An 8901-nucleotide genomic window follows, 5' to 3' on the forward strand; every position below is an offset into this window, starting at 1 on the left:
GATCATGGAGGGAAAAGCGTGCACAAATGCCCTGGCAAGAAAGGTCAGCAACAGTGGATGAACATTGAAGCCGTGGGTGCATGCTCCACAAATCTCCTTCCTTTTTTAACCGCACTCTTCGTAGCAGAGAAATGGCCCGCAACCGCACACGCAAAAAAACAAAAGCAAAAGGCGAGCAGCGCAGCCGTTGAAACACACACACGCGTATCGTGTAAAACGTTTCATGGAGAGGAACGGAATGCAGGAAGAAGCGCACACAATCCCCACAGACACCCGCAATCGTGTCTGGTTGCATCTGTTCCACTCTTTGGCCCTCGATGCATTCCTGTGCGCCTCGCCCGTGAGTCCCACTGCCGTAGGATGCCAAGTCCCTGCACACAAAGGACTCAGGACGCGGCAACGAGGTTTCCCAATGACCACCTCACGGCCATATCTTTTGGATATCTCATGGACCGAGCGCCTCTCGCTGCAGGCCACACCACCCAAAACAAGCAGCACAATGCGCTGAGGAGTTGTGAGGGCAATCGTCCCAACACCGCCACCGCCACCCAGATCAGGATGATTCTCCCATTTGCCACCACACCCTTGAAATGGTCCGGTGTTTTTTCCTGCTTCTCCACTGTTTTGGCCACCACTCGCGCCATTTGGCCCTATCACATGATCGCCCTCCATCGATGCCAACGACAGCCCAACCCGCAGCGTCCTATTCCTGTTCGCCGTCTCCATCATCATACAGGCATGCTTCAGAAACGGATCCTTGTCCGTCGCGGCGTTGCTCGCAGAGGCACTCGTTCTCCGTTCGCTCTGCGCCGACGCCGTGCTGTATTGTTGCACGCTCCCGGCCCTCCTCGTCACATGCTCAAGGTTCGCAAACAAATGGGCGTCGGGCGTCAGTCCACCGTCTCGGATCAGCTGCTGCCTCTTGGCCTCCGTCAACTCGTCGGTGCTGCTCGCAGCCACAAGCAACAGGAAAAGACGCAGACGCACTGGCCGGGGCATCGCGGCATCCCTCGTCAGGTGCTGCACGCCATCCAGGCTTTCCCTGAGGGGTTTGAGCCCAACGGCGATTTCTTGTTCCACCTCCCGCGCCTCCGCCAGTCGCTTCTCCCGGTACTGTACCACAAGCCCCGCGCAAGCATCGATGTGCAGCGACAGTCTGGCTTGCCTCTCCCGAAACTCCGGCGGAGCCCGCACCGCACTGCTCAACTCCGCAAGATTGGCCTTCGGCTCCACGCCCTGCGCCAATCCCGGGTGATACGCGTGGAGTTTTTTCAGCGCCACCGAAAGCTCCTCCACGCACTGCGCAAGAAAACAATGACGGTAGGAGCACCAGTATTCATCTTCCTCATCCATCAAGTACTGCCGCTTTGATTCCGCACCCAGACAATTCCCACAGGTCTGCTCATACACTTTCTTCCCCAGCGGCATCAGGCCATCAAGCAGACACTGACATGTGCGTTGGTGCATCAGCGGCGTCACCATGACACAGCCCCAATCAACGATGATCCGCACCGGGTTGCCGCAGCTGTCGGCGCCCCTAAGTGAAATCCTGTTCGTCGTGGTATTGCCTGGCAAGCCCCCGAAAAAGGTCCCGGCAAGCCCATGGCAGATGTTGCCACTGTTTTGTTGGCAAATGACAGACACACTGTTGTTCATGGCGTGAATAGCCGCCACAAGACGTGACGCCGCAACATCCACAACGGACTCACAATTCGGAGGCGACAGCGGCGACAGCAGCTGAGGGAACCCATTCTGCATGCTGAGGTGGAGCACCAGCACCTCAGGGGCAGTAAAGTCTAACATAATGTCCTTCAAACGCATCGCCCTCGGCGCTATCCGAGCCCGCGGGAGTTGCTGAGGACTGCGATGCGGGGTGCACCCCAGCGCAAAGACGTGTACATCCCTGTAAGCAACCTTTGCCATCCAATCCTCAACCACGCGGCTCACAGACGCATCCTCCACGGAAAAAAGTAGGGCGCAGGGCTACTCATAAACGGCTGCCTCGGTGTCATGGGGTCCTCGAGCAGCGTCATGTCGTGCCCCATGAGGTCATGAAGACGCAGTGAGCAGCTCAGCGCAGACGCAGCATGGGCATCGCGGAGAAAAACTTTAGACGATCCATGAACGGCGTCAAGCATCTGATGGAATATACAATCCCGCACACAACCACAAACGCCATTGCTGGGCTCACGCGGCTGCCCCTCTTCCGTCGGCCTTGCTCGCACCAACCCGCCCCGCATAATATGTCAAGCACAAGTCACAAAGAAAATGTGATTGGATATGTGTGTGTGTGTCTCTTGTCTGCGCACATTTCACTCACACCGCTTTTTGTGTATGTGCGTCTCAGAAAATCTAACAAACACACAAGCAATGCCATACGACCATCTGGTGCCCCCAACATCGGCAACCAACACAAGAAGACCTGTGTGCATCGTAAATACCACCAATTTCAAACACAAAAACGGAGCGGACACAGCACATGCATATGGAGAAAGGAACCCATTGAAATGAATATTTTCCTATTGGGCATCCAGTGCTGAGTGCAGGCCACGCAGGAGGAAGCGCAGTCGCCTCGCAGCGCAACGCCGTCCACACCGCAACTCGATGGAGTGTTGCCACGGCGGCAGCAGAGGCAAGCAGAAGAAGCAGCGGACAGGGACAAGCAGCAGCAGTGTCATCACCGGGAGTCGGAGACGTGTCCTGCCTGCCGTCCGTCTCGCTGCTTCGATCCCTGCCACCGAGAGAAGCTTCTTGCGGTCTGTCGGGGCATCCTGGCCGGATCCACTTCTCCTCTGGCGACGGATGCTTCTGGAGAGCAGCTGTGTCTACATCCTTCGGTGGTGTGCCGCGGTCGGTCTCAATGCTCTCCGCAACGGGGACGGAAGCCCCTGGCAATCCTTGTTCAGTATATGCCGGTGAAACCGTCCTGCTCCACATGCTCTCTCCTCGCCGTCCCACGAAACCACTGGAAGTAGGCTACCGCTGGTGAAAGATATCGTGCACACCTGCGCGTGGTCACGGCAAATAACGGTCCCCCATCGTAGGGTCGAGTGGCCCACGCAATCGTCGCCCCGTCCGTGCATGGAACACAACGGACGTTACCCTCTTCAGTCACTTCCAGATGCAAATGCATGCCGAGGCACCTCAATGCCGCATGCATGGCAGCACTGAGATGTGTCTCCTCCGGGTTCCTCGCATCCGTCGTGTTGTTGGGAAGCGTGTCCAGACACCACGAAGAGGGCTCATCCCCAGGCATCGCAGACAAATATTCTCCCCTCCAAATAACAGCGTCAATATCCCTCACATCCAGTGCGGGATCAGTGATGGGGCAACGGCCCATCGGGCGTTTGGCTGACATTTCATGGATACTCCGTCTGCACAGCGAGCACTGGAATACCAGTCCGACGCGCAGCGTTTGACAGGGACACCCACGTCGCAGAGCATGTGGGGATATTCACTCATGTTTAGTGCGGAGCACTTTGCAGTCGCCGGCGCCCACAATCGGTGCCATCCACTCATCCCTCGCGTGGCGCCGCGATCAGTGGGACTCCAGCGTCCTCCCGTCCCCATCGTCATCCTGCAGCTCCACGCCATCAATTTCGTCGCAGTCGTGGTGCTCCCTCGCAGAAATCGCGGCATTCGTCGAGTCCACCATCACCAACAGCGCCCTGCCACGCACACCAATAGCATTCCTCACCATGCTGCGGCTGGCCATGTGCGGGCAGTTGAACCCGAGAGCATGGGCCATCAGGTGCGCGGCGATGCGTCCGTGAAATGAAACTGACAAGCAATGTTCATGGTGCCAGCGACGGGACGGCCATCCTCCAGCGCGACGCACCGCAGTGCCCACACACCACCCGACGCCGCAGCCACGGACATCACCATGACAGAATTGGGAACACCAGTGGAACGATGCCCATCAGGCACCGTGAACCAACTGCAAACGCTGCCCGTGGCAAATGAGTACACAATCAACGGACCCTCCAGTGGCCGGACGAGCAGACAATCCTCATGCAGTTTGACAGCAGCAGGGACAGTCTCCTCGGCAAGGATATTACCGTGCACAGAGGATAGAAAACCATCCTCACAGTGGCGGTTTTCATTCAATGAATTCATTGCGTGACACCAGGAGAATCCGCGGTGCTTCCTGCTGTCATCCAAGTCCCTTGTTGACACATTGATGCGGACTGCCACTCGTCGGTCCTTCCCAAAGCCGCTGTCCACCCGCGACGCATCCTGCGCTCTGAGAGGCATGTCCCTCACCATCAGGAGAATCAACCACGCGCCGTCGGACGTATCGCAGCGTCAAAAGAAAAAGGATACATCAAGGTGAAACAAAAGTACCAACTGGCAAATCACACCACAAACATCATCACAAGCAGAATAAACAGCGCTGCTGGCCGCGGGCAACGTGGATAAAATGGCGCATGGCACACGCGGAAAGAAACACTGAGTGGCTTGGCAAGATTACGAGGGGCTGACGCCTTCCTCAGCAACAAGAAAAACAATATGGGAATAACAAGGGAGCATTAAAGTGATCGCAGTCAAAACATGCCGCCGATCAAAAAAGCGCAATGGATGTGCTCAACCACAACAGAAGTAAAAAAAAAAAAAAAACAGGCGTGGGACGACCAGCGCACACACACTCTCATTGCTCCCGTAAAGCAAAACACACACACAGGGAGAGAGAGAGAGAGGTCGCCCACTCAATGCAATGGAAACAAAAAAACAGTTACGGTGCTCCGCCCATGCAGCCAGGCAGGACGGCAGCGGTGCGTGTCGTGCAGAAGAGAGCACCAACGGGCATGCATGGGTGTGCATGCATATATACAATGGGCACATTATGTGTGTGCTTCGTGGGGTGAGGTGAGGGCGAGAGTCCATGCAAGGGGACACACACACACAGAGAGTGAGTGGGTGAAGGACGAGTGTGTGTGCGGGCGGTGCACGGCTCTCTCTCCCTCACTCTCACGCGGCCACCACCGCAGCAGCAGCAGCACACGCAACAAGAAGAAGAAGTAAAAGAGGGAAGGTGGTGTGGGAGACCGCGGTGCTGCCGTCACTGTCGCCAGGCGCCGCCGTATCATTTTTGTGGGCGGTGGTAGCTGTTTCTGCTGTTTGTGGTGCTGCCTCACTGGCTGTAGGATAATTGATGATGTCAGTACCTTCAAGATCGTTCTGTGATTCACTGGGGTTGGGCCGTTGAGCATCATCCGCATCCGCCGTACTCTGGGCTTCGCCAGTGCCACTTGTATATATGGATGTTGTTGTTGTTTCCGCTTGACTGACGCGAGATGAAGTTTCCATCAATTCCTCTGTGGTTGTGTTTTGACCTTGTTGCTGTACCACATTATCCTCTGAAGGAATTTCCGGTGCATTGGACTCCATTTTAATTGTTAACACTGACGTTTTTTGTTCTTGATCTTTTGCATTCTGTGGGACATTTGGTGCTGGTATGCTTCCATCGCTTGGTGATGGTTCTGTTGCTGGAAGTGCCGGTTCTTTTGATGGAGCTGGTGATGTCACCGCCGATGGCAGTACTGGCGGTGGTGTTTGGTTGCTGGAATGGTCCACCTTCCCCACATCATTGTGCGGATTCTGTTCTCCAGTTGAAGCATTACCATTAACTGAAATTGGTGCTGCTGCTTGTGTGACGGAGAGCTCTTTCTCTTCTTCTTTGGGTTTCGATTTATCCGCTGTCTCCACTTTGGGTGGTGTATTCCCTGGAGACGCTGTTGGTCCCGACTCCGCAGCTGCTTCAGGAGATATCGTCTCCTCAGGGGATAAAGAAGCTTCTGTGTTCTGTGACTCACCAACCTCATTGGGAATGCGAGATGAATTAGGGTCAACTGAAGGAGGAGACTGCAAAGAACCACCACCAACACCTTTAGGATCTTCAGTTGTGTCCCTGTTACCGTCACTTCCGCCAGCGGAATTGCCACTGCCACCAGAAGTTCCACCGCCTCCTCCACTACCTCCAGCTCCACCTGCACCACCAGAAACAGAACCGGCAGCAGCAGCACCTGAAGGTGAGTCTGGATTACCTCCAATAATACCAGAAGCATCATCGTTAGTCGAGGCTTCAGCGGCGGTGATGAACGAGACCATACGCGAGGGCAGCGTGATCGCAACCTTACCACATACGCTTGGCACACGCAACCGATTCACACCCAAAACTCCCGACGCCATGAAACCTTCCCCTGCGTTGTTCTCGACGTCTCCCGCATAAACCCATCCGGCACCGCACCACAGCACGCAGAGGGCACACACCAGCAGCACACGGCCAGTCATCATCATCGCCATCACTCCTGTCACTTGCGTGTAGCCTTCAGCAGAAACTAACTCCCCGTCAACGCAAAGTGAAAGGCAAAGGCAAAAAGAAACAAGTCACACAGCCACGCCACAGCAACCGCACAGTGACAAATGGCGGCCCACCAGCAGCAACAAACACACTATGATGCAGTTGGAATCAGTGGGAGGGCACAAAAGGCAAATGCACAGTCCTGCAGTAATTAATCAGCAAGAAAAAAAAGAAAACAATTAAAAACACAAGTAAAAAAGCAACAAAAAAATTTAATAAAAGGAACTGCACAGTATGGCTCCCGTGTGCATAAACCTATCCTCAAATGTGATTCCACGCAAACAGTTGTGTGCGTGTCGTGCATATAAGTATGTCTGCGTTGCGTTCAACGTGACGGATACAGGGAGCAGCAATGCGGAGCACACAGCAGGGCAGCTGAAGCAAGTGAAGCAAAACACAATCATTATTTTCTCTTATTTAATTACATCGGACCACAGTGGACGCACACAAATCCCCGTGGTTGAGTGCTGGCACGCACAGCCCGCATACACCTCTTCAGCCCAGAGTGGTGTACACCAGCGCGGATACGGCGAGCAGCAGCGGGGCACACACCCACGCAGAGCTGCTGAGGCTGCCGTCGATTTCACGCAGACGTGACGGTGTGCGGGTGCTCATCGTAGTTGGCGCCTCTGTTGTAGTCGTAGTACTTGGTGCCTGTGTTGTGGTGGTAGTCGTCGTGGTCGTCGTGGTTGGTGCCTTTGTTGTAGTCGTCGTGGTCGTCTCGGCAGCATCTTCGACTCCCTGATCTGCTTTGTCTGAAGAAGGATCCGTGGGACTTGGTGGCTCTGTCGCACCGTTCGTACCATTTGACTGTACTGCACTGGAAGCTTCATTTGATTGCTTTTCCGGACCGGTAGAGCCTGGTGTCTCTGGCGCACTATTTGCTGATTTTCCCGCAGTGGCCCCCGCGCCTGGCGACCCTGACTCACCTTCCACCCGTTGTCCTGACTCTGAATTAGAAGAACGACTGTTGACGCTTTCATCAGCGCCAGACGGCCCGTTAGCGGTTGGTGGCTGTGTTGTCGTGTTCGTCGTCGTCCTGGAATCATCAACATTCTCCTCCGGAGACTCTGAGGTGCACACGGACGGGCAGCAGCACAGGCCGAGCACCAACAGGGCGCACAGCAGACGGCACGTCATCATCGTGAGTGTGGTCGTTCAGTGGTTTGGAGCTGATCTGCACAGTGAGGGACATGGAGAGCAACAGGGGAGACGAGAGGTGCGGCAGACACACACACAGAGGGCACACCACATGAGGAGAGGGCAGCAGCCAGGCATGCACCGTACGCCGCACACCACGCACAACACACACACTCCAATCCACGGCAACAGGCACACTCAGCCCTGCCGCAACACCAACACACAGATGGAAGAGGGAGAAGCAAACAGGAGCGGCACACAAGGCTCCACCGCATGCACATACGGCGAGAGCGGTCCGTCGTGTCGGCACCCCTCACGGAGGGTACGCACACACACAAGAGGAGGTGCAGCGCACACAGCAACACAAAAGCAAAGTGACAATTAAAAAGGAGAGATCCCCGCACACCACGTGAATTGATGATCCACGGGAAGTGCAGCCAATATTCATCACAGGAATAATTCAGTTGCCTTTGGTCTTCGTTCATATTCAGCGCACACAACTACATGCTGGCCCGGCACCACCGCAGCAGCACGCATACGTGACAATAAGACGCAAAAGATGGGAGGTGGTGTGGAAGACCGCGGTGCTGCTGTCGCTGTCGGCGGTGGTCGTTGTTCCCTTGTCATTGTTGGTGACTGATGTTGTTGTAAATTATGCCGGTTGTTTGGCTGCAAATGATGTCGGAAGACAACTGGTGTCCTGACACTTCGTCGATGCCTTCCCTGTCCCGTCGTTTTCTGTGCTCGCCGGTGGAATCGGCGGGACGCTGACAGGGCTGCCAGCACCATCTGACTGAACTTGTTCAGCTGTGTTCTCGTCCCCAGTCCCACTGCACCAGCTGCTGGGGGCGGTGCAGCAGTCATGCCAGAAGCACCAGCAATGGGCTGGGGTGTCGGCCGCATCAATCAATGGGTGTGTGTCCGCAATCAATAGGAACTTGCATCGACGAGGGAGTCTGCACCGAAGCTCGGGGATGGGGAACAGTGACGCCAAGCGGAACAGTGCATGTCACCCCGGAAAATCCGCAAGGCGTGTAGTCTCATGAGGCTGCGTTGTGGTCTCGCGGCGACGAAAATGAATGGCGGTGCTGGTGGCGTCCTCATCGTGCGTCCCCTCCTGCAAATCCTCGCGGTAAACCCATTGCCTGATTACATTGGATTCCGCCTGAGAAGCCAATTAAAAATGTTCTTCCGGTGGACGTATTGTACTCGTAACTGGCCACGGCCGCCCACAATGCCTCTAGCGGATACACCTGCGATGCACGGTCGACACAATCCACATCCACTCGTCGTGCACCATCCAACACCATCTTTTCCCTGGAGCTATGAACAACACCGGGCACACACTCCTTTTCGGCCGTCCACGGCATGCGCCTGCGGTGAGAATCCAGGAGAAACTC

At 55.5% G+C, this 8901-nt stretch overlaps 3 protein-coding genes and 3 pseudogenes across 3 annotated transcripts, besides 2 other annotated features; all 6 read right to left on the reverse strand.

Moving 5' to 3' along the window:
* Nucleotides 1–8901: a sequence feature (areas not merged during assembly with more than two copies in the genome that could not be assigned to a particular haplotype).
* Tc00.1047053503859.10 lies at nt 387–2240 on the reverse strand (annotated as a pseudogene).
* Tc00.1047053503859.25 lies at nt 3474–4415 on the reverse strand (annotated as a pseudogene).
* On the reverse strand, nt 4969–6303 carry Tc00.1047053503859.40 (mucin-associated surface protein (MASP), putative; the record flags this gene model as incomplete). The annotated part of the gene is made up of 1 exon (XM_800665.1): nt 4969–6303. One exon carries the CDS (start codon nt 6301–6303, stop codon nt 4969–4971), a length of 1335 nt encoding a protein of 444 aa, XP_805758.1.
* Tc00.1047053503859.45 (mucin TcMUCII, putative) lies at nt 6857–7504 on the reverse strand (the record flags this gene model as incomplete). Its single annotated transcript, XM_800667.1, has 1 exon — nt 6857–7504. The coding sequence occupies one exon, from the start codon at nt 7502–7504 to the stop codon at nt 6857–6859; it is 648 nt and encodes a 215-aa protein (XP_805760.1).
* Nucleotides 6973–7082: a microsatellite.
* On the reverse strand, nt 7949–8404 carry Tc00.1047053503859.50 (uncharacterized protein; the record flags this gene model as incomplete). The annotated part of the gene is made up of 1 exon (XM_800666.1): nt 7949–8404. The coding sequence occupies one exon, from the start codon at nt 8402–8404 to the stop codon at nt 7949–7951; it is 456 nt and encodes a 151-aa protein (XP_805759.1).
* Nucleotides 8485–8901, reverse strand: Tc00.1047053503859.60 (annotated as a pseudogene).

Source organism: Trypanosoma cruzi, genomic scaffold (genome assembly GCF_000209065.1).
Source record: "Trypanosoma cruzi strain CL Brener 1047053516579 genomic scaffold, whole genome shotgun sequence".
NCBI classification, from domain to species: domain Eukaryota; phylum Euglenozoa; class Kinetoplastea; order Trypanosomatida; family Trypanosomatidae; genus Trypanosoma; species Trypanosoma cruzi.